The sequence below is a fragment of the Rosa rugosa genome, chromosome 6, assembly GCF_958449725.1.
Source record: "Rosa rugosa chromosome 6, drRosRugo1.1, whole genome shotgun sequence".
NCBI classification, from domain to species: Eukaryota; Viridiplantae; Streptophyta; class Magnoliopsida; order Rosales; family Rosaceae; genus Rosa; species Rosa rugosa.
In genome coordinates, this window is record NC_084825.1 from 1,090,445 (window position 1) to 1,115,863 (window position 25,419).

General features: G+C 40.1%; 1 protein-coding gene and 2 long non-coding RNA genes across 3 annotated transcripts; 1 reads left to right on the forward strand and 2 right to left on the reverse strand.

Annotated features, from left to right (window-relative positions):
• Positions 1-72: 72 nt before the first annotated feature.
• Positions 73-4,337, reverse strand: LOC133714930 (FT-interacting protein 1). Its single transcript, XM_062141215.1, has one exon. It carries the CDS (start codon positions 3,303-3,305, stop codon positions 270-272), a length of 3,036 nt encoding a protein of 1,011 aa, XP_061997199.1. The 5' UTR covers positions 3,306-4,337; the 3' UTR covers positions 73-269.
• A 6,505-nt stretch (positions 4,338-10,842) lies between these two features.
• Positions 10,843-21,466, forward strand: LOC133714932 (uncharacterized). Its single transcript, XR_009848885.1, has 6 exons — positions 10,843-11,063; positions 18,527-18,602; positions 18,695-18,779; positions 19,614-19,683; positions 19,897-20,198; positions 21,048-21,466. It is a non-coding gene; the product is annotated as an uncharacterized LOC133714932 (long non-coding RNA).
• A 1,121-nt stretch (positions 21,467-22,587) lies between these two features.
• On the reverse strand, positions 22,588-24,249 carry LOC133718905 (uncharacterized). The gene is made up of 3 exons (XR_009850650.1): positions 23,915-24,249; positions 23,729-23,804; positions 22,588-23,301 (listed from the first exon to the last, which is right to left on the reverse strand). It is a non-coding gene; the product is annotated as an uncharacterized LOC133718905 (long non-coding RNA).
• Between the last annotated feature and the right edge of the window lie 1,170 nt (positions 24,250-25,419).

Genomic DNA, 25,419 nt, shown 5'->3' on the forward strand with positions numbered 1-25,419 from the left:
TAAAGTTTTGATACAATATATGTATTTGAACGTGATGCGAGATGGATAATATAATCACGTTGGAACAAATAGATCAAGCTTACTCTGATGGTTTTCTATCTGAATAAATCTGATCTCCAAGAACAATCTACAAAATCATCTTGAATTGTTTATTATGATGTACACCTGGTACAAAAGAAATTTAAACACAATTTATTAAAGAACAAGCTCCAGATAAGGTGGGTTAACATAGAACATAAGGAACTGTTAAGTTTTTCCAGTGATTAGTTTCATAGTAAGCTGTCTGGTCGAGCTGATAATCTCCTGAAGAAATTGCTTGGTGCAGAAGGCAGCTTGCTTCGAAACCTTGGGTGCCTCAAGTAATACAATCCTGCAATCAAAGCAACCACTCTAAAGGGGGTCGCATAAAGAACCACAGCTGCACAAAGACTGAACATTATGAAAAGGCTGGTTGCTCTTGGGTCTCTCCAGCTGAGTAGAGACTGAAACCTTTCTCCTTGTGTTGCTATGTCACCCACAACGGTCTGTATCCTCCCTGCCACACTCCTAATCCTGTCATACCTCATTCGAACAATGTCGTGTGGTCTTGAGCTCGGAAATGTGTCAAATTCTTCATCAAGCTCATCCGGGTGAACTGCTTCAGCCCATGAAAGCTTGATATCCATATGAGGAGGATGTCTAGGCCTGAATCTATAGTTCCACATTCCAATAAGGAACATGTAGACAAAAAGAGTTGGAAGTATCAACTCTGGGTACCAAATCAGTATCAGAAACAAAATGTGAACGAGGACTGTTGTCATGGAGTTTTTCCAATTGCATACATCACCAAACCATCTGCTCATGCAGAACATGCTGGAAAGCAGTGACATGATTCGAAAGAAGTTGGCTTTGCTCCTTCTCATGCTCCACATGTGTGAATCAACATCTAACATGTACTCTACCACCTCCTTTCTAAGCGGGGGTTCAGCTCTGCCAAGCCTCGCTGCTACAATGTTCATTGCTTGGTATCGTAAGTTGTCTACTTGGTTCACTGTGAAAGGATGCAAGTAATGCATTTTTGGCAGCAAAGGGTGTCCATAAACATAGATCATGTTAGCTAGAGAAAGGGTGGTGAACCGAACTGCTAGTTGGAGTTCTCCCATTTTCTTTACTCCATTAGGTTGCAGAACAAGGAGTGGATATGAGTGTGTATACATTCGATGAGCTTCAAGTGTTGACAGTCGAATGCGTACCTTGCCAATTCGTGAATCTCTTGCTGCACTGGCTGCCATTGGTGTTGGTTTCTCAGCACCACCAAGGTGGCAATTGTCGAAAACTCCCAACGTTATCACGGTGCAGGGATCATAAACTTCCCATGTGTACTGCTCATTCCATCTAGGACTCAGTGTGTCGAGAATTGTTCTGGTGCGAACCCATTTCTGGCCATATTTAGCTACACAATAAGCATCTGTACTTCCTCTGCCACCCTTCATCTTCATTGGAAGAAGCCCTTGTGCACTTAGAATCCCCACTTCCAAAATCCCAACAGGCTGCTTCCACAGCTGCCTTGCCGTTGGCCTTTGATCACTTATGTACATGGTTGATTCATCTAGTACATGGTATCCACCTTCAAGACAAACTCTCAGGTGAATTCTACTCGAAAACTTGAGTTCTTTCCTCCTATCAGCTTCCAAGACACCGAAGCCATACTTCTCAAGGTTGAACCAGCGCGAATGAACTGGCCTGTGGTCAAGCCGCTTCTCAAACATGTCAATGGGCATGCTCATCTTTCCCAGCACTTCATCTTTTGAAGGGTGGACTCGATCTTCAACGGTGACAGTCAGTTGCTCTTCAAAAGGTTCCGCTGCCACAAAGACTAAATCTTCATTCCACAGTGGATTAGCAGTATTAGTTGGGCATATCTTGGTTCTGAGGACTTGGTTTCCAACCTGAGCTTTAACGAAAACTTCTGGGAGGTGGCTTCTGTCATTAGGCAGCACATCTTGAGCTTCAATCACATTCACTCTAAGGTACCACAGCTTTGGTGAGACGTATACCTTGGATCGGATATTGTAAACACCTTCACCATAGACTGTTGCAGCGTCTGAATGCCATGCATCTGGGAATGCTTCATCAGCCTGTGTTCCCATCCAAACTGCAACCATGACTTCACCTCTAACCTTGCCTTCTCCACGGCGGTGCTCAAGTCTGTACCATTGAGGAGCAAGTGGGCTATCCGGTGGAACTCTGGTGGGAATCTCATTCAAGTCAAAAACCACTCTTCCAAGATAATCGTCTCTTCCAATCATCTCTTTGTCTTTGACAAAAACTTCTAGTACAGATGACTGAATGCGGTCTTTTGAGAAAGCAAAGACCTGGTTCCACTCCGGATTAATTTTTCTCTCGAAGTGCCTTGTTCTTCCCTTATAGTTGCCCAGCTTTACTTCCACATAAGGATCACAACTTGCGGTAATGGAGCTGGGAGGGAGATCTTTGGCCTTCACAACTCGAACATAGAGATAAAACATCTGCTCAACAAGGTCATAAGTGCTTGCAAATCTCTCACCACCACTCATCCATCCTCCTCCTCCATATGCTCCACCATTTGGCCACCTCTCACCAAGCTGAGGGTTGGTGTCCTTGAGGTCGTAGTCTTCTTCGTAGCTATGAGGAGCTTGCGGACGAACTGGCTGCATGGTAATGCCTGCTGCTTTCTGCACTTGATATTTTTGTAGGTGATGGAATGTTACTGCTTCTTTCGTCTCCTTCTTTGGATCTGGAGCAGAGGAAGTGCCAATCAAAGAAACAGTAGCAACAGCTTTCGGAACAGCAGTGAATACTTTGCTATGAGATAGGACTTTGTGTATTTCTGGTAGTTGATGAGACTTGGAAGGAGGGGCTTCTAGTGTTTGGGGTAGAGGAGATTTGGGTTCAGATTCTAGTGAAATATAGATTTTTAGGCCAATCTCACCCTTGACAGATGAGAAAAACCACTTCTTCTCTAGTTGGAATCTTTGATAAGCTTCCTTGCCTTTTTTAACAGTATTTGAGCAAGGAATTCTTACACTTCCAAGGAAATGTCGGCCAGGAATAGGGACTCTCCTCTCGTTGTACACAGAGACTTCAATGGTTTTGTGATGGAAGTTTTCAGTTTGGTGGATGTCGAAGACAAGTTTCTGGTTCCAAATGGGGTTGAGGTTCTTTGGAACAGTTTTGGTTCGGCTAAGCTGGTTCACAAAATCAACTTCTACAAATGGACTAGCAGACCCCTCTCCGTCTTTGGGCATAAGATCATGAGCATCTACAACTTCTACCACCAGCTTCATCTTGGCTGCTGGGAGAATCTATGAGGAAGTAGCACCTCACAAGTGATCCAAAACTAGCTTCAGAAGCAAAGAAGTTGTATAAAGGAAGGAACACAATTTACAAGGATAAAAGAAGAAGAAAGAGTAGAGGTTCTTTCTCTTGCACAGTGGTGCTATTGTTATTTTTGGAGAAGCAAGGAATGTCTTGATGAAGAGATGCCTGCCACTTCTTTAAAGTTCCAAACCAAAAAATGGAGGGAAGCCTTGAGCTTTTTCTAGAGTAGGAAAGTGAACCTCTGCCATACCTTAATTCTCAAATTATGATTAGTTTGGTTACCAAGATATCATGAATTTGGTTCCACAGCTCAATGCAAATTTTAATTTTGGGTTCATCCTTTTGATTTGAATAACCAAACAGGGCATTATCAGCTAGTATCATTAAGGCATCACTGACCTGACAAAGAGAACCTTTAGATATATATAAAGATTATTTTGTGTTTTCAAGCTGTGTTCGTTTTGCTTCTCTTAGGAGCCATATTTTACTTTAAAGCTTTCCTTCCTTAATATATATGAACCATTAGAGATTTGATTATAGAACTGGCAACTATTTTTCATATCACCTACTTTTGCACGTGGACTTCATAGTTCTTTTGCTGGGGAATCCTACCATTCCAATTGTGTTGCTTTTTGTTTGCTGAAGATGAAGATCGATATATCTAAAGCTAGTATTTGTTTGATGCTGCAACTTTCTTCCGGATCGATCACTTGTGATGCATTCCAATTGGAATCCTAATTACCATATTCCCAATTGACCCTTCCCTTTCTGTTTTGACTTTTGACAATGCAGGTCTTGTGCTACAGCAATAGGTGTTTGATCAAGGGCAAGCCTGTCAGTTGATTGAACTCTGATAAGTGTGTTCAAGGAACATCCCTTTCTTGGGTAGGCAGTAATCAATCTGTATGTGAACTTTGGAGTAAAGTAGTTAGGAAAAGAAAGGCGCGCATAGTTGGAGGTCATGATTTGCATGCAAAAGCAAATCTGCAGGGCTTGTGTTGTGACTTGTGAGCTATCTCAAAGATGCTTTTCTTTCTGCTTAAATTATACACTAGGTTTCTTCTTTAATCTTGTTTTTAATTGTTGTCTCCCTCATATCTTCCATTGTTGAAACTGTTCAACATCATGTTCAAGCCAGCTCAATTCCTTTCTAAACTACGCGGTTCAGATTCATATACATATGCTGGGATTGATGCACTTTCATAAAACTGCATTAATGGGCCACAAAACAAATAAATAAACGAACTTTGTTATAGATTTTAAGTTTTTTTTTTCTCTTTCTTTAAAAGAGGATCAAAGCCTCAAAGGGTTTCACTCCTGCCTCCATGGTGACTCGAACCCATGACTTCGTACATAGGTAGTGGGTGCTCTAACCACTGAGCTAACACCACTTCGTACATAGATTTTAAGTTCATGTTCAAGGCAACTCAATCCATTCCGAAATCATATTTTCAAATGAAATACAAATATTTAGGGTTAAACTAGAATTCCTACTTTCTTAACCATATGTTATGCTCTTTGAAGGCGGTTGTGAAGATCATTACTAAGATTTTGCTCGTTCAGACTTTTTAATCTGACACAGCTTTGGGTACATAACTAGAAAGAATGCCTCAGACCAAAAAAAAAAAAAAAAAAAACTAGAAAGAATGCCCGCGCATTGCTGTGGCTTTTTTTTAAAATTTATTTATTTATTTATTTTTAACTCAAATTATACATATTACAAATAACATATTATTAAATATTGCTGTGAAAGGTAAGGCCTAAAATTTTTTTGTTAAAATCAGTACATGGGAGTTTGTTCACTAAAAAAAAAAAAAAAGTATAGGAGCTTTTGACACCGTTACAAAAGAATAGAGCAGTATTTCAAATAACTTATGAAGGCTGAATCCCAACAGCTCAATGGTAACTCAGTACATATGTCACATCCCGAATTTCGAATAAAGAAATTCGAATCCGAAACGCAATAACTTAACAAGCACAAGAAAACACATAGAAAATTCTTCATTAAAATTAAGCGCTAAAGCAAACTGAGCTCACCAACATCAATATGGACTCGTTCTTTAGAGTCACATATTAATTACAAAGAGTTTACAAATTAAACTGAATGACAATTCAATAAGTAAACACACTCACTACACAGCGGAAGAATAAAACTAACGTACGCTTCCACTTCCAAGCTACAACAGCAACCAACCCTCAGCTTCGATGACTGTTACTCTTACCTACACAATAAACCTTACACCATGGAATAGTGCACCGGATTGAAACAACAACCCGGTAAGCTTGTGAAGCTCGTATGAGTAAACCTAAATAACCACAATTGTACTCGTAAATAAACTAAATAAAAACAGTAATCTCTGCATAGAAAATTAGTTCAGGAGATCACCCAAAAGCACTCAATATAGTAATCCCTGCGTGCATGTATTTTAGTTCAAGAGATTACAATTAAATCAACAATCTCAGTTTAATCATTTTTCAACCCAAAATCAAATTAAAGCAACCAACGTCACCTCCATAATTCATTTGAATCAAGTCCCACATGGACGACAAAAGAAAGGACATCGACACTCTCCTTTAAACAAATATACCCATGGGCACACGATAACTCAAAATTATCCCCAAAGAAGTATATTGTACTCAAGGGCACACAATAACCCAAAGTTATTCCCCAAGAAGTATATTGTACTCAAAGGCACACAATAACTCAAAGTTATTCCCTAAGAAGTACATTGGCAGACAGACTAGAGCTCTAACTGAATCGTTGCCTGTCACCTCAGCCAAGGTTCAAGCATACGATATAATTCCCTCAATCACCAATGTGACAAAAGGTCCTCAGACTGAACATTTAAAAGTCCTCATGACTCAAATGTTACCACCACTCGATTACTCTTTCATCACAACAAATCAACAATCCCATGATATCACATATTTCCACAAAGAGTAAACGCACAAAACCACATTCTGAATAATTCACAGTTCATACTGTAATACCCCGAAAAAAATCCAAATTTAATTCCGTGGTTTTTTAGAAATGATTTCATGATAGTAGGAGCGAGTACGAAGCTTGGAGAAGTTGTGGAATTAGCTCGAACGATTTTATTTTCGAAAACGAACGTTTTTAGGGGGTCAACAAAGTTGACTTTTTATACGTTCAAAATTTGGGAAAACTTCCTTCATGAAAGTTTTAGAGCTCGTCGATACGAGTTCGTGGACATGTGGAACGCAATATTCGGAGTTCGTATGATTAAGTTATGAATATTTGAAAATTGGGAATTTTCTATAAATAGGAAAAATAACTGATTTTTTCATTAAGGACAAAAAAATCTGATTTTTGCGGAATAGTCCCCCCCCTCTCTCTCTCTCTCTCGCGCAAAACCCTCCCCACCCTTGCCGACCCGCCGACCCGACCCGACGCCAGCGGCGCCGTCGCTCGTCCTCCGGCCACGACCCGGCCCTCCCCGAGGTCGCCTCGAGCCGCCCAGCCACTCCCTGCCACCGCCTTGCCCCGCCGCTGCCCCCAGATGGAGATCGAAGACGCCCCAGCCATGTGAACCCGACCCGACCGGAAAACGACTTTTCCGGCGTTGTATGGGCCGATCGTCCCCATTTTCGTGATCTCCTCCTCATGCTGATCATCCCCATGTAAGCCTTTCATCACGATTTTGTGTATAGAACGCTAGATCATGGTTTGACTTTTTCGACGTCCCTGATTTAATCTGAATCTGATCAGACGCACGAGATTAATCCAACTTCAACGCTTGATCTAGGACGATCTAAGCCAAACCAGACTTAGCTCCAGGTATGGAAGTCGATCACCCTTTCATTTTGAACCAGTTTGTAGTTGGTCACTTTGCCATCTGAGGTGGTTGACCGGCGTTGACCGCCGCGTTGACCGCCCACTGACCACCGCTTGTGGCGGCGCATCAGACCATATTTCGAGTTTTCATTATCTAGGCGATGATCTATGCATCCATACGAGCGTTTTGATATATAACATGGTCATGTTAGAAAAAGTTGATAAATAGTGGATTTACGTTTTGACGTTACTATTTAACGTTTTTACGTTTATCTTCGGTTTACGATCTGTGAAGATCTGACCATCGGTTTTGCTTCAATTTTGGATATGTTGATCGTATGACTGTCCCGGTGACCTTGTGAGGTCACGGGCGAAGATCCGACCGTTGGATCTTCGTATAATTGAGAAATAGTGATTCGGAAGGCGATTCGTGAGAATCTGACCGTCGGATTTTCATATAATTTTGTGGAGATGTTAGTAAAGGCGATTCAGGAAGATCTGACCGTTGGATCTTCGTGATAATTTTGGAGGATGATCCTAAAGGCGATCCGTGAGGATCCGACCGTTGGATCATCATTAAATTCAGATCCGACCGTTGGATCATCGTTTAATTTGAATCTGAGCGTTGGATCGTCGTTTAATTACATATTTGAGTTGTTGGCTAAGTCAAGATCATTATTGGACTAGGTGATTGACGGTTTGAGTTGGTGGACGATTGTGGATCGTATTTTGAGCTGAATTGAAGACGCAGCGAGATTATCGAAGTGAGTAAACCTCACGTGGTTCATATTACGAACCCAATATATTTAATTGCTTTATTTTGCAATCATATGAACTATTGTTGGTGTATTAGACATTCCTGTGTGAATGTCTGTATATATATTATTACGTGAAATAATATGTATTGTTGGAGTTGTGTTGAGTTATTGTTGAGCAACAATATATTGTGAGAGGTATTGTGTTTATTGTTGAGAAACAATATATTGTGAGAGGTGTTGAGTTTTATTGTTGAGGAACAATAAATTGTTGTGATCTGTGGAGATCACTAGGTCACGAGGTGACCATGGCATCTATTAGTGAATCACGCTCTCGTACCGGGCTGGTGGTTATTAATAGTATTAAATCGTAATCACGTCTGTGGCCGGACGAGTGGTTACGTTCAGTTAGAGCTCTAGTCTGTCTGCCAAATGTGGAGTGACCTTATGAGTGAAATTGAGAGTAACTCATAAGTGTCTATATATATGTGGTAACCTTATGAGGGAAATTGAGAGTAACTCATAAGGGTCTATATATATATAATGAGTCTGTCTGCCAGATGTGGAGTGACCTTATGAGTGAAATTGAGAGTAACTCATAAGTGTCTATATATATGTGGTAACCTTATGAGGGAAATTGAGAGTAACTCATAAGGGTCTATATATATATAATGAGTCTGTCTGCCAATTGTTGAGTAGTGATGTGAGGGTAATGTTGAGGTTACTTGAGACTGTGAGGGGTCTTATGTGAGAAGTGTTGAGGATACTTGAGTCTTTTAAGAATGAGTTCTTAAAAGAGAGCCTCAAGAGTATCCTTCCTTTTATGGTGATCGTGTTGAGTTATAATAATTGTAAGGAAATAAATCAACAATTCTTTCTTGTTTACTCATACTGGCTGTAAAAAGCTTACCGGGTTTTGTGTTGTTGCAACTCCCGGTACACTATTCAAATTGTGTAGCGGGTAATCCTACAGGACAGGAGAACCAGGACGGTGATCGTGCAGTTAGAGCAATTGTTAGAGTTTTACAACAATTGTAAGTTGTGAGGTGTGTTATGCTCATTTGAGCTTTATAATATATTGTGAGAGTGAATTGTAATAATGAACTCGAAGTTTCGAGATTTGGATTTTGTAATTGTAATTATTCAGGTTTCGGATTTGAATTTATCATTCAAAATCCGGGGCGTGACACATACTCACATCACAATGTCACGCCATCCATATATATATTTCACGTAAATATATGTATACGTAGTCATCCACTCATGAATGCCTACTAATACCAACTATAGTTCGCACGCACCAAAAACCGAGAAATTCATTTTTATACTTAAAATTCATTTTCTTACCAGTGAACCGCAGTCCTATGAACCGTAGTCGATCAAGTTCATATCATTTGAAAACAAATCTTCATTTACGAAAACGATTTCACAATTATCAATTAATTCCGCATATTAAGTAACTCGGTTCGTAAATGAACCGCGTGAGATTTACTCACCTCTAATTCCTGCTGCGTCTTCTCTAACAGTCAAGATAAATTACCGAACGTACTGTCAATCACCTAAAGCAAGTACAACCTCGATTCAGCACACAAATTAACAAAAACCATTTAATTCTGAAACTCCCGAAACACTAAAAATCCGAAAGTGATGCCAATCGAGGCGAAACTTCATCCAAGACCACCCGAGGTCTCCGGAATACTTATACGAACAATATATCAAAATTACAAGTCGATCGGACGGCCGAATCCTCACGGATCGAAAACCGAAACAAATCGAAAACCCTAAAAATCATAACTTACTCATATGATTTCCAAAAATTACAAACTATATATCGAAATGCTTGTATCGACGAGTAGATCGCACAGAGGAGCAGAAACTGCCCCTGAGGTGGCAGGAAGCCGCTGGAAAACACCACCACATGTGGCGGCGCCGCCCAACCAAAGTCGGAATTTGGCCAAACTTCCTAAACAAAAGTTCTTCATCTCAACTTCAATTACAACTTTCCCAACTACACCAAAGTCAAATTATAAGCCAAAAGATCGAATTTTACCTTAGATTCGACAACTTGCTGCCATCGTTGATCTCCATAGTCATAGTTGTCAACTTGACTATTTCCATTAACATCGGGCACCACAGTCACTAGTATGAGTTTCTCTACTCATCATATATATAATTAGCCACTGCAAAACCATGAGTATCATAAAATGATCAATAAATGGAAAACACTAAATTTTACATTGTTAAATTAAAGCTCATCTACTCATCACAAATGATCAATAAAATGGCAGTATCAAATATGTCCATTGACTGTAGGAAAGAGAGTAACATGCATGTGACAAAACTAATCAACCATTTTATAAATAAGTAAAAATTTATCAGGGGGACTTTACTGTTTAAATGGATTAAGATTATAAGTGTGAAGGCAAACCTCAGGGTCCATCTAGAATGCAGTTCCCTGCAAAACTTGAATTTCATTCACTTTGGTGGTTATCTGGAAAAAGGCACAGCGAATACTATTAGGAGAAAAGATTCAAAATGATTGTGAAAACTATTGAAAATATAGAATGGCACAGAGGAACAGAAGACATACCCTTGCCAATCCAAAATCTGCAAGCTTGGCAGATCCATAAGTTGTCGCCTAAAAAATTTGCACAGAAAAAATGAATAGTTCAGAATCAATGTAGACAAAAAAATGCTGAAAGCAAGCAATGAATCCATAATTCACTACTTCATCTCTTTTCTGCTTCTATTCTGCTGTTAGAATTGCTCACCTTATCAACCTGCAAAACTGTAGCGGTCTACCGTCAATCTTGCGCATTTCCATGGAGTGTCACTTAATTCCCTACTCATTTTTAGGAAGCATATATGAACATGTCAAATCTACTCAAGCAATTTAAGTAACTTGGAACCTACAGTTCAAATGGCTCTACTAACCTGTTGTTCTCTCTTAGTGGAGCATTGCATGATATAGTTTTGCATTTTGAAAGTTTGTTGCTTATTCTTTTAGTCAGGTCTTTGATTTTATTTTTAGACATATTTGCTGGTAAGAAAAATGCAAATAATTCAACGAGTACTCTATGTTTCTTTAACTTGCTGTTTCACTCTTATTGTAGGTACTACTAATTGTGCGTTTTCTCCAGCATGAGTATCATCTTGGCCGACCTTTCAACCAAGTAATTTCATTTGCCATGTTATATATTTGTTTGTTAGTATGTGTGGTTTCTATTGGATGACAATATGTCATACTAGCATTTATAATCTTCTCTTTCGTATGATATAGTAGGCTACTTTGTACATTTATAGTTTTTCCATGGATCATAATACGATTGTACTGTGGTTTCTAACTGTTTTTGTTGTAAAGGGTGCGAAGCTATTTGTAAAAACATGTATTTAACTTGAGAAACAAGAATATAAGTATTGTATATTTAAAACCTTAATTAAAAATTAGAAAGTAGTGGAATTTATATGCGTGGTGTCAACCAATTTCTCTCTGCTGCATATTTTAACTTGTTTCCCGTCTTGCATTGGGCCATGGGCTTTGCTGCCATGGCATAACTGTAGTTGCCTAGGTGAATGGTTGTTTGATTCAATAGTGGGGAATTTTTTCACTAAACAAAAGAGATATTTCAGGACTTTCCACTGTTTTGAACCGGCTTTTGTAGGCTGATGTAAGTAAATACACCAAAATGTAGAAATCCACAATTCCTGTAGTGATAAGAGTTTTGATGGGCTGTAGACACCTGGACCAGACTGCTTTTATGGACCCGATCCAACCAAAAGAAATTTCCATGCTCTTGCGTAGCACTGAGTGAAGGTTCCAGATATTTTGTGCAATGCTGGAAATAGTATTCCATGTCCTGATAATTTTTCTCCTGGCTTATTCTGGTGAATTTCATGTGGCTGGGTTTAGTTTGAAGTTCCATTTCAACTTCAGTACTTTCTGTCCTTTTCTGTTCCACATTTGTACCAATGATTATTAGTTTATTACTAGGTTGCTTTTGCTTATCCACTATACTAATGGTCTTGCAGAACTTCGGAAACCTTCTGATGAATTTTCTTTATTTTTTTTGCGTAAGCCAATTGTTGATAACGATTTCTTCTGGTTTATTAATTAATTACTTGATTAATTTTTCTATCATTCATGGTGCTTCTTTAGCTTTACACTGATGCTAAGCCTACTTTGTTTTTTATATACAGGCATTAAATGGCTATTGTTTAACATTTGATCTTTTTTTTTTGAAAGGAAGGGGAAGAACCCCTAAAACACTAATAATCAAACGATAGAAACAACAGACCTCGGAGGGGACATTAGGCCTGTACTCCGGTTTACAATTAAAGCTTTAGCAATATCTTCCACAAGAACATCCTGAATAATAGCAGGACTCTCATCAACCCAATACTCATCAACAAAGGAATAACTAGCAACATGCGCTAACCTATTGGCTACGCTGTTAGCTTCTCTGAAAATGTGAAGCAATTGAAAAGAATTGAAAGTTTGAATATAATCCTTACAATCGTCCACAATGCGACCAATTTCTGAAAAATCATCATTTGTCCGGGCAATAGCCGCTGCAAGCACCGAGCAATCACACTCAACAACCACATCAGTCCAACCTTGATGTATAGCGATGAGGAGCCCTGCTCTCACTGCCTCAGCCTTCATCTGCAACGCAGAAGACACATGAGAGAAAGGTCGAGCTAGCGCAGCCATACAAGTTCCCATCTCATCCCTAACCACCACACCAATTCCACCTTTCCCTCTATCCACCTGAAAAGCCCCATCTATATTGATCTTGAGGCGTCCAGTAGGTGGAAACCTCCAGTAGACTCTTGGCCGCTTTTCCTTTCGTCGAGAAGTGGTATGAACTTTCTGATAGTCCCCAAGCCAACGAACCGCCCAGCACACCGAACTCCAGCTATGGAAAACACCATCCTGCCACAATACACAATTTCTTTCCTTCCAAATTACCCAAAGAAGCACAAAGAAAAGCTCTCTTTGTTGTGCGGTGAACTTGTCCAGCATATCAAAAATCCAATCCATTAAAGAATGAGCGGGATGACTATAAGAATGCAGTGTTAAAGGCGAACAAACCCACAAGGGCACCACCAACTTGCAATTCTTGAAAACATGAAGGTCATCCTCAATAACCTTATGACAGAAAACACACCTACTATCTGGCAAAGGAACACGTCGTTGAAGTAAGTTCCTCCTAGTTGGAACAACGCCTTTCAACAGACGCCAAACAAAGATGCGGACCTTGGGAGGGACATTGCTTTGCCATAGGATCTTCCAGTACTTCCCAAGGTTGTTTGCAGTAGAAGATGACGCTGCCAACACACTCCCCGACATTGCTGTATTCCGCGCAGCATGGTAGCAGCTTTTGACAGTAAAACACCCTCTCCGGTCGAAATGCCAAACATATCGATCATGAGGACCCCTAAGTGAGATAGGAATCCTAGTAATAATCTCTGCCTCTTCAGGAGAAAACAGTTCAGTGACGATATCCTCCATCCATTCCTTGGCTTCCGAATCAATCAGGTCACTCACTAGCCAATCCTCTGTACCTTCCATTGGGAGAGAGAAAGGTCTAAACGTATAGGGTAGGGGCAACCACGGATCAGTCCATAATCTGATTGTATCCCCCCGACCCACTTGAAAACGTAAACCATTTCTCAACAACTCTCTTCCTGCCAAAATACTCCTCCAAGTATAAGACATTCCACATTGTGGTTCTGCACTAAGAAAATCCAAATTCGGATGATATTTAGCCTTGAATAATCGTGCAATAAGGGAGTGAGGGTCTTGCATAAGTCGCCAACCTTGCTTGGCAAGTAAAGCTAGGTTGAACGTCTGCATGTTACGAAAACCAAGACCTCCTTCAGACTTTGGTGCACACATCCGTTCCCAAGCCAACCAATGAATCTTACCATCAGTCCCTTTATCCCCCCACCAAAACCTGGCCATCACCCGATGTAATTCGTTACACAAGTGTACCGGGAGCTGGAAACAGTTCATGACATAACTAGGTATGGACTGAGCGACGGACTTGATGAGGATCTCCTTCCCAGCAGCACTTAGGGTTTTCTCCCTCCAACCCGCGGTTCTCTTCTCTACACGTTCCGTAATGAAATTGAACGCCTCAGATTTGGAGTAACTTAACTCAGTTGGAAGCCCTAGATATTTATCATGCTTCTCCACCCGAGCTACTCCAAGTACTGAAGCGATACACTCCTGACGCAGACGAGGAACATTCTTACTAAAGGAAATACTACTTTTCTCATAATTGATGCATTGCCCAGAAGCTCTCTCATAGTCCCTAAACATCTCCTTCAGAACTAAGCACTCCTCAAAGTCAGCCTTGAAGAAAATGAATGAATCGTCTGCAAAAAACAAATGACTCACACTTGGGGCCTCTCTACAAATCTGTACTCCATGAATATCCTGCCGCTCCTCCGCGTTAGAGATTAATTTTGAAAGAACCTCTGCGCATAAAAGATACAGATAAGGTGAGATAGGATCCCCCTGCCGCAGTCCACGTTGAGGAAGGACTCTCCCCCGAGCTTCCCCATTCAGGACAAATTCATAAGAAACAGTTCTAACACAGCTCAAAATCCAATCAATCCACACTCTGCAGAAACCCAACTGGACCATGATAGCCTCCAAGAAAGGCCACTCAACTCTATCATAAGCCTTGCTCAAGTCCAACTTTAAAGCAGCATACCCCTTCTTCCCACTCCTTCTCCTTTTAAGGAAATGCGAAATCTCAAAAGCGACTAATGAATTATCGGAAATGAGTCTCCCTGGTACGAAGGCACTTTGATAAGGACTAATCATCTCCTGTAAGAGGGGCTTCAATCGGTTGGCAAGCACCTTGGATCCAATCTTGTAAAGAACATTGCAAAGACTTATGGGACGTAGGTGAGACATCAATTCTGGTGTCTTGACTTTGGGAATAAGAGTTACAGTGGTGTGGTTGATTTGCCGAAGCAGATCATTATTACCAATAAACTCCTGGATAGCTGCCACCACATCACCTCCAACAACATTCCAAAAGTGCTGATAGAAACCTGGAGAAAACCCATCCGGACCCGGAGATTTAGAGGGATGCATTTGCTTCAATGCAGTTATAACTTCATCCTCGTCAATAGTTCGAGTGAGTTGCAAATTCATCTCCGGAGTGACAAACCGTGGCAAAATCCCAACAACCTCCTGCAAACCGGTAGGGTTCGAAGTAGCAAACAGAGAGTTAAAATAGGTCAACACCACATGTTCCAGGTCTCCATCATCTGTACACCAGCTCCCACTATCATCAAAGAGTCCCTTAATTGTATTCTTCTTTCTCCTATTAGTGGCCCGCTGGTGGAAGAACTTAGTATTCATATCTCCATCAGAGAGCCAAAAGACCTTCGCTCGTTGTTTCCAAAATAGCTGTTCTTGTTGTAGCAATTCACTAAGCTTGGACTCCAGTGTACCTCTTATCTCCTCCCACTGTGTATCCACAGTAACGTCAAAACCAACTGCAAGCTGAGCACGGATCAACTCAATCTCCTTCTTCAAGTTGCCAAACTTATTCGAACTCCATTCCATCAACACCTCCCTCGTACGTCGTATCTTATTGCACACTGTGACCACAGGTTCCTCCCCACTTACATCTCCCCATCCATCTCGTACGACCTGCCAACAGTCCTCCTCTCGAAGCCAAACCTCTTCAAACCTAAACCTCTTCTTTTTCTTCCTCTTTCTACGTCTTCGCTTACGGGGTCTAATCTCAACCAAAATAGGTAGGTGATCACTCGTATTTGGATGAATATGACTAACACGAGATATGGGGAATAAATTCATCCAAGAACTGGAAGCCAAGAACCGATCTAGCCGAACCTTAATCACTTCCCCATGTCGATTCCCCCTCCAAGTAAAACTAGGCCCGGAAAACAATAAATCTCTAACACCACAGTGCTCCACTACCTCCCGGAAAGCCTCCATTTGCCGTTTACACCTTAAAGGACCTCCCTCCTTTTCATGAGACCAAAGGATTTCGTTAAAGTCACCCCCTAACAACCAAGGCAGATCACACTGTTGAGTTAGAGTTCGCAGCAACTCCCACGTCAAATGTCTCTCAGTGACCTTAGAATGGCCATAAATCCCCGTAAACCTCCACTTATCCTTATCCGAAGGGCTCCCCACAGTCACATCAATATGGTTTTGAGAAAAACTCCGGAGAGACACCTTGGCATCATCATTCCATAAAAGACACAAACCACCAGCTCTACTAAAACCGTCCTTCTTTTTATTTTTTCTGAAAGCACAAGAAACAGAAAAACAATTCTTCCACCCCAAAGAGCGTTTGACAGAAACCATCTCTCCTTGCGTACAACGAGTCTCACACAGGAAAACCATTTTGGGATTGATTAGGGATAGCATCCCTTTAAGTCCATCAACTGTCCAAGGGTTCCCAATCCCTTGGCAGTTCCAGCAGAGGAGATTCATGACTCGTGATGGGTCGAAACCGGACCCATCACGGAAGGGCGACGAGAACGCCCTGAACATGCAGTAGATACCACTCCCCTTCTTCTATACGCCCTCACCGGAAAACCCTTCTTCAACGTCCTAGTCCCAACCGGAGACATATGACCAGTGGGCCTCACTTCATTGGGGGCCTCCGAGGCCTTAGGACGCTCCCCTGTTGACTTTTTAGAATTCGTGAGCCGACCCTGTTCATCCACAGACCCAGCATCCACTAACATATTCTTGTCCGAAGAATGCGGAAAGTTCTCCGATTTCCGCCCCACAAGCAGAACAGCCTCCCCTAAAGTGTCCTTTAAAACAGCTGGATAGGAATTTTTTGATTTTGTGGGCCGACTCGGCCCATCCACAGGTCCGGCAGGGTGGGGCAATCCACCATCCACTAGCTTACTCTTTTTCGAAGATTCTGGAAATTTCCCATATTTCCGCCCTGCAAACAGATCTGCCTCCCCCAATGTCTCCTCTAAAACAGCTGGATGGGACCCCCTCAGTGTGAGCGCACAAGTATCTATCATCATAACCACGTGGTGTGGTGTGTTGGTCGAATGGCCTAGTCTGGAACCCCCAGGTCTAGCGTTCGAATCTCAGCTCCATCCCGTGGCCAGCAGATTTGAGGGACCCTTTGGGTTCGTGCGTCTGCGGTGCAGTGGATTAGTCTGGCTTTGCCAGGCTTTCGCCGCAATGTCGGTGCAGGTGTCCTGGCGCTGGGATACCACTGCATGGGTGTGTGAGTTACTAACAACTAACCCGATCAAAAAAAAAAAAAAAAAAGTATCTATCATCATTGAGGCCTGGGCCATATCGGGACTGTATGAAATTGAAACATCCCGTAAATTACTCCCCTGGTCTAAGTTGTCGTTATGCAACCCCGTGTGCTCCGCCACCTTCTGCCGCTTCCCACGTCCCTCCATCGAAGAATCCGGCAAGTCATTCACCTCAGTACTATCTGACCCCGGCGTTCCACGCTCATCTCTTTCCCACTCATCTCTGGATCTCATCATTCCGGACAAGGTGAACTCCGGTGCCTGCAGCGACCAGCCACCACTCTGACGTTTCAGGAGACCAAAACGCCTCCCGGTCCACTCCTCCGGCTATTTGTCAACCTTACTCCGCTCTTCCTGTAGTTGAAACCACTTATCTCTCTTCTCAGAACATAACAACTCATCATATTGTTTATCCTTGATGACCCCAGCTTTATGTAACTCACAATGGCCACTGTCATGTGTAAGAAATCCACAGTAGAAGCAGGAAACTGGCAGCTTAATGTAGTCCAGATCAAAACAGGACACCCTTGTCTGGCCAGGGAGTCTAACAGCAGCCATCCTTCTGAGAGGTTTGTCGACATCAACTAACACACGGATCTTCAAAGAGGTCCCCAAATAAATCCCATGTACCGGCTCATCCATTCGCACATAGTTCCCAACAGCGTTGCCAATTCGTATCCCCGTCTCCTTCTCCATGAACAACGGTGGAATACCCCGAGCCCTAATCCAGAAGAATTGCTTATTGAGAGGAATCTGGTTCGGATCATCCAACCCATCAGTCGCAACAACGGAAAACAAGGCTTTTTCGAAATGCCAGGGACAACCAAGGAGAACCCTATTTCGGTCATACTCATGGGTAAATGAAAAAATGATCCTATCACTCCCCTCCAGCGCCACAGCAGTAACTCTAGGTATGTCCCTTACATTCTTCTTCGGCGTCCATAGTGACCTCATCGTCCCAATCAACGCCTCCTTACAGTAAGGTTTGGTCGTCAGCAACCGGCCAACCAACAAGAACTTTCTAGGTTTCCAGTTCTTTGGATCATCCGGAAGAACAATCACCTCCGCCTCTTCCTCCGTCAACGCTAGTTTCCGCACCAAACCATTGAGTTCCTCCTCCATACTGGTTAGCCAGGAAGACCCCGCTTGCCACCCTTTACGAACACACTCAGATAGAACTAACATACGTGGGAGAGGCCCCCGACGTCGACACCACAATCAACTGTAACCTTTGACACGACCGAGACCGTCTCAAAGGAAACCCTTACTCCCTAGCGCTAGAGAGAAGAGACTTTTATCAACTACTAAAGCTCTTATCTTGGTAACATTTGATCTTTTTCTTCCCTAGGAATGTTTTTGATCCTCGGCAAATGCGTATTTCCGTACAGGGAAGTGGTGTTTATATAAAGGGAAAGAGGTTGCAGGTAATGATGGCATCCTTTGCTTTCTTATCTGTGCATGACATATGGATTTCTTGACTTCCACTACTTATATCTTGTTCGTTTACTCCATGTAGCATCGACCCCATACACATTGATGATCCCCTTTTTTCGACTAATAATGTGGGACGCAATTGCTTTTGGATACATCAATGTATCAAGGTAAACTATGTTATTTTTTTGGTTGGGTTATCATGATATTTGCTGATCATTTCCGGATTAGTTTGTGCAAAAACATGATGTGTGTTTGAGAGAGAACTGCTTAAATAAACAATTGCAGTTGTCGATCTGTAGTCATTACTGATGAATCAGTATATTTACGAGTCCACATGCTGAACTGGGTATCATATATTAAATGTTATCAAATAATGTGAGGATTCTGGAGGATTTTGGCTACTGTTTGCACATGCAAGTGCTAAAACTTTTATTAGTAGGGTTGTAACTTAATATCATCTTTCTGGGTACCGTCCCTAATTGGGTGATTTGTTCCCCGACTCTTTTGAAGATGGGTGCAGTGTGTGCAACAAGGAGGTATATTTTCCTTTGACTCGGTTTCAAGGATGGGGAGGAATACCCCGTCTGGAGACTGGCCCAATTCTTCACATATATGTACATGTATATTTTTTATTATTATTATTATATAAAAATTACTAAATACTAATGAAACCCAAGTCTAACACTTTAATTAGCTGCCTTTTCATTTCTCTGTGTCAATATTTTGATTATCAGATTTATAGAATGAGGGCCGTACACACACACACACACACGGCTTCTCACTTAAAGACTATCATTATTGGCTGATGTAGGCGTTTTCAGAAGCTTATTCTATTTTGGAGAATGAGCTTATTGCTTCTATTTGACAGATTTCTTAAGAAGGAAATTTATTTGTGCTGTTAAGAGTTCATAGATGCATTAATTGCTGGTGCTTGAGTGTAGTTGCCCTCATTCTCCCTTATTTGTCGACTGACATTATAACTTCTCTTGTTGCAAATGTAGGTTTTGCACCACTGGGCTTCCTAGTGATGTTGTTGTTGATGTTGGAGAAATGTCTTTCCATCTTCATAATGTAAGTTCTGTTCCTTTCATGTTTACATTTACATCATTTTGACAGGTATATTTTTGTCACTTGTAGTTACTGGTTATATAGATTGGAATAACTTTTCAACTTCAAACACAGTTAACTAAGAAAATGATCTCTAATTTTATATACACGATGTTATAATGGTAGTTAAAATTTTATTTGGTTGCCAAGTTCACACATTAATTGTCTTCCATGCAGTTTCTTTTGCTCTCAAGAAGTGGAGTCATGGAAAGTTGATTTCAGAAGCATCTGAAGATGGAGAAGAAGCATGCAATATAAACCTCATATTCCTGGTGGGCTAAAACTTTCGAACTGGTAGCCAAGTTCTGCTATGGGGTGAAACTTGAACTGACTGCTTCAAATGTTGTATGCCTGCGATGTGCTGCTGACTGCTGAGCACCTTGAAAGGACTGAAGAGTGTGGGAGGTAATTTTTCCTTGTCTTCAGAGGAGAGTTGTCTGCCCATCGCTAGCATCGTTTTCTGCATTAGTTATATCCAGGTACTATAGTCCTCTCTGTTGTTATTCTTTTTAGCCAGTTCAATGTGTATTATGTGGGTCTTGCAGAAACTACCTAGCTACAAGTAGTAAAGTTGTACTTTAATGATAATGAATACTCATACATACAAGTGAATAAAGTTGGTTGCCTATCAGTTTCTGTGTTATTGGAAAGAAATAGAGGTAACTATAGAGATTGGGCTCATTTCCGGCAATGATTTGATTAAGCTTCTGAACTTGTTCGAATATTATGATTCTTGATGAGAAACATTTCCAAATTCTAAAGATGAGGAACTGATCTTATTAATAATTTTAGAGAAACCATAAAAAAAAATGAAAAATTTCATTTAGAGTTTGCTATAGGATACTTCAGATCTAGAGTGGGCATAACAGGTTTTCGGAAGTGATCTTATGGAAACTTGAAATTATATTTTCACAGACAAGTTTTTCATTATTGCTGGGTAGAATATTCTCTGGTTTATGTCAATTGATAGGTGGACAGGGTATTAAACCGTTCCTCGATTTAAAATGCAAGTTTAACCAATTAGTTCATTAACTCGAGAGAAAAAATTCTGTAATCCCATGAAGTGAAGGAACTCAATTGTCTCGAGAGTGACAATCGGCTATAATGCATTAATTCAATGGTAATTTCTGAGAGAGCATTTCTTATTCTAGAAATTAAAATCTCAAAATTGCAGCCTTTTGTCTTGACTGATAATGAATGCATTGAACCAAAATGTGAATATTTGTATGTGTGATTTAGTAATATGCTAATACTCCTTTCAATTCCTCTGGATCCTCTTCCTTCTTGTCATTTTATTATTTGATGTTAGTATCTCTATACATATGCAGGCTTGAAGAGGATTGAGCTCTGTGTAGTTGGAACCAAAATCGATGATACCAGCTCTGTTGGCATCAAATTATATGGTCTCGATTATTGTTATTTTCGAGTTCTAGGTATTTAGTATGCTACTAGCTTATGATGTTCGAGCACTAGCTTTTTGTTGATAGTTTGTTACTTTTCTTGCTGTTACTAATGTTCTTGTCTCTGACATGTCTAGCTGCCATATTTTATTTTATTTTTTTTATCGGAATCTTGCTGCCATGTTGAAGGGAATTTTTTGGAGATGTCAGAAATTCCGGAGTTTTTCCTAGCATCGCTTCATTTTAATTTTTGGTGGTTACTGACGATGGCTTGCTGGATACATCTTAGTAAGGGAGCCAAAGGGCAGGTGCATGGGACATGTTCCTGTTTAATTGTTGTTCAAGATTACAAGCTAAATCCTAGTATGTCCATATATAGAATTCTTAATCTTGTTGTCAATCTATTCCTTACATGGAAATAGAAATTGTGTGAGAGTTCCTTGGAGAAATCAAGTTTAAATTACTTTCATTGTATAGAACTAGTGTATAAATTACTTTCTGAATATGGATATGCATAAATTCAACCTAATAGTTTGACCATTGTTGAACTTGCACACATGCAGATAATCTGTAATGCATTTGGTGGTAAAAAAACTTCAATTTTAGTACATGTTACAGATAAAATTTGTCTAAAGATGAAATTGGCTGTATTCATTATTTTGCTTATTCCAACTTCTAGAAAGTTAGTGTTAGTACTTGATATGACCAAACTAGAGCGTCTATATATGCTGAATATATGACAAACGGGACTAGGCTTCAATCACAACTTGATGCTCAATTCAGACACCCTGACCTGTTTAACATCGTCATCAAATTTCTTGGAAAACTACCACCTTTCATTTCTACTCACCATGCCATCTCTTTACAACGTGTTTCAACATCCAAATTCCTGCAATGCTAAAATCAAGAACAAAAAATGGCTTTTAATGCCAGTCTACCAGATTGGAAGAATGTGTGTGGAGTTTGGAATTATGTATTGGAGAAACAGATAGGTACAGAAGGTTGCATTTGAAATTAGCACTAAAAGAAACTTCAAAGTTGGGAGTTTCCACTTATTATAACTTGTTAAATGAAGCGTTCATTGGTCATTAATATGTTTTTTAAGTTCAAGTTGATGACATTGACCTAAGTAACAAGATGTTTTTATTGTATTGTGTGGAATATTGCAATATGCAATGGCCAAATAAAGTCCGTGAATGCTAATAAACACAAATTCAGAAACTGCTAAACAGGCCATTTTAATTTCCAAATGGTGATCGCAACTTCCATTTCAGACACCTAATATTTCCAAGAGACTAGTTTTCAAATTCGGAAACTACCAAACGGGTCATTTTAGATTCCGAATCGTGATTGCAACTTCCATTTCAATATCATTAGTTGACTTTTTTATCCTCTACATTCTAGTTTCGATAACATACCACATTGGAGGCTACAACTCTAATTACAAATATAAAATGAAGACAGTTATTTCAAATTCAAATTCAGCACCTGAGATGATTTCTGCCATAGGTTTAGGAGACAATGTCCGCATATTGTGACAATATATCCAGAAGAATGGGAAAAATACCTAAAGTCAAAGAGCAATGTTGTTTGTGTTCCTCCTATCTAATCCTGCTGCACCATACATGGTTTAAACTAGTGTTCTTTGAGCCGAGCTTAGCATGGGCAGGACATGTATCAAGAAATAACCATAATGCAATGCCTACTTATCCAGTGAAACATAACATACACTAAATTGGGAAGCATTATTGCTACAGAGAATTATGGTAAAACACCATAAACTAAATTGGCATCACTAAAAGCCCAAAGGGGTCAACGATTAGCATCATTAGAAGTGTTGTCATATAAAAGTGCCAGAATCAACCCTTCAAATGGCCATTACAACCCCAGATGCAAAACATCAATTCAATTCAAAATATGAGAAACCAAAATTTAAATATTATCCATAATATCAGAAGAAATTTTTAACCATTTGTGCTTTTCATGAAACACCGACATAATCTTGAGACCAAGCGACTTTCAATTCCTTGGGGCTAGAATGCCATCATTGGTGGGGGAACAAATTGTGCCATTCCTTTCCCTTGTAGTTGTCGTCCAACCAGCAGCACTGCTAGGCAGCCTACCAAAAACATTAGTACTCTTGCTCTCACTCTCCCCCTCCTTAACCTGTGAATAAAAGAAACTAAAAGGAAGCACCACAGCAATTTCAGAATTAGGGAGCCCAACAGGCAATCACATAATAATTTTAGCACCATTCTAAGAAAGAAGCAAATACCATCAAATTAAGAAAGACTATCAATCAATAGCATCCCTGAGATGTTTAACAATGCAGAATTAAGCATAAGAGTGAAGGTTTAAAGGAGGGACTTCTATAAAACTGAGGTTGCAAGAGAGATATAGAAGGCAGAGATATTTCAAAGAGGGTGCTCGTCTCAGTGGATAGATTCATGCATATTGCAAAAATATCATAGAAATTAATTAAATTTTGATCTCAATACTATATATTATTCACTAAAGAAAGCACATTAACATCACATTATCACTAAACAAAAAATAATAACATAGTTGAAGGTTTCTCAAGAGCCAAGTGCTTGTATTACATATCAAACCTCTTCAACAGTGCCCATGTGCTCGTTCAACAGCTCATCTTCAATAATGGGCTCCAAGTGCTTGCTCAAAAGCTAGCTGAGAAAAGACAAGAAAGTAAACACACAACTCCTAAAAATTGGGTGAACGAATAGAAACTCAAAGAAACGGTACTTTACTGAATAGAAAATCAAGATGAAGTGACTGACCGGGACGGCTAGAAGACTCAGCTCTGATTGCCATCCAACAAGAAAAGGAGGCCAAAGCCTTTTTTGACAAAGTTATGCAAGTTCAGGCCACTTTAAACATGTCATCTGTCAGTCTCTTGCCTGTGAGCATCTCAAATAGCAGGATTCCATAGCTATAGATATCACCACTTGTTCACACCTCCATTCCTATGCCACATTCTGAACTTCATTTCCAAATGTACAGAAGAATAAGCATACAGCCTATAAACTATCATGTATGTGTGCATCCCAACCTAAAGTCTTCCTCTCTTAATGATTAGACTTGGCTAAATCTAGGACCAAGACAAACATATATGCATTCTCAATCACATTCTAGATCAGTAGATCACTTCTAGCATTTTTTTTTTTTTTTTTTGAGAATGCACTTCTAGCATATTTATGTATGTAACATGAAAAAGAAAAAAAAAATCCAATGTGAAACGTTGTAGAGAAAGATGATACTGAATGAAACAAGAAAAAGATGCATCGTATCAGCTTTAAAAACAACCCACTTTAATAGTTCTAGCAAGTTTTAACAACAGAACCGCAAAATAGTTCGTCTTACAAATAGGGATGTTCATAAGAAGTCTCATAAACACACTGGGCTCCTCCCCAACCTACTATAAAAATTCCTCTATAACATCTCACCCTCTTCTAATAGCTTCTATCAAAATCAGACCCTCAAAATCCATAGACACAACTGCAATCCACTATGAATCTCAAACTTACCTCTTCGAGACTTCCAGCTACACTCTATTGCCAAGTGCAATGACTACTTTCCTCGAGATAACTTCAGTTTTCCACGGCCTTAAATCACAAAAAGAAAAAAGAAATCAAATATAAATTAGGAAATGGAACTATAAATCAAAATATACCCACCTAGATTGAACCAGACCTAACAAATTCCATTCGAATTCAACAAAACTGATAGCCGGATAGCAAAGCGGAAATCCTTCAACTTTAACCTGGATCGAATCGGGCACGGAAAGAGGTTTCTGGTTTGTGAATGAGTCGAGGGGGATTTCGTGTGTGATTGAGAGATGGGAGGATGAATTAGATGTGAAGTGGTGATCGAGGTTTTCAAACAGAGATTGTTTGCAATTGGGAGGGCGTTTAGGTCGGGAAGAAGAAGAGTACAAGACATAAACAAAGTTAAAATTGGAAGAAAAATAAATAAATAAACCCGGTCTAAGTCTTTCTATCCCAAAAGTTTTGGCGGAAAAATTGAAATATCCCCAAAATTAAAATTCAGAGCTCTAGAGTCCAAAATTTTAGATTTCTCACTGAAGGAAAAAAAAAAAAAAAAAAAACTAACCCCAAATTACAAAAGGCAAGAATGTCAAAGGATTATGGATTTGAGACACTGACCATTAGATGTAACTCACATTGTTTTAGGTTTTAGGTTCAAAAATTCAGCCAATTTCGTCATAGTTTTGACGTCGATCCACTCGACCAGTCGATTAAGGCTTGATAACTCTATTTTTTTT

Coding starts and splice junctions, on each gene's coding strand:
- LOC133714930 (XM_062141215.1), bottom strand. CDS start 3,305: ATGAAGCTGGTGGTAGAAGTTGTAGATGCTCATGATCTTATGCCCAAA.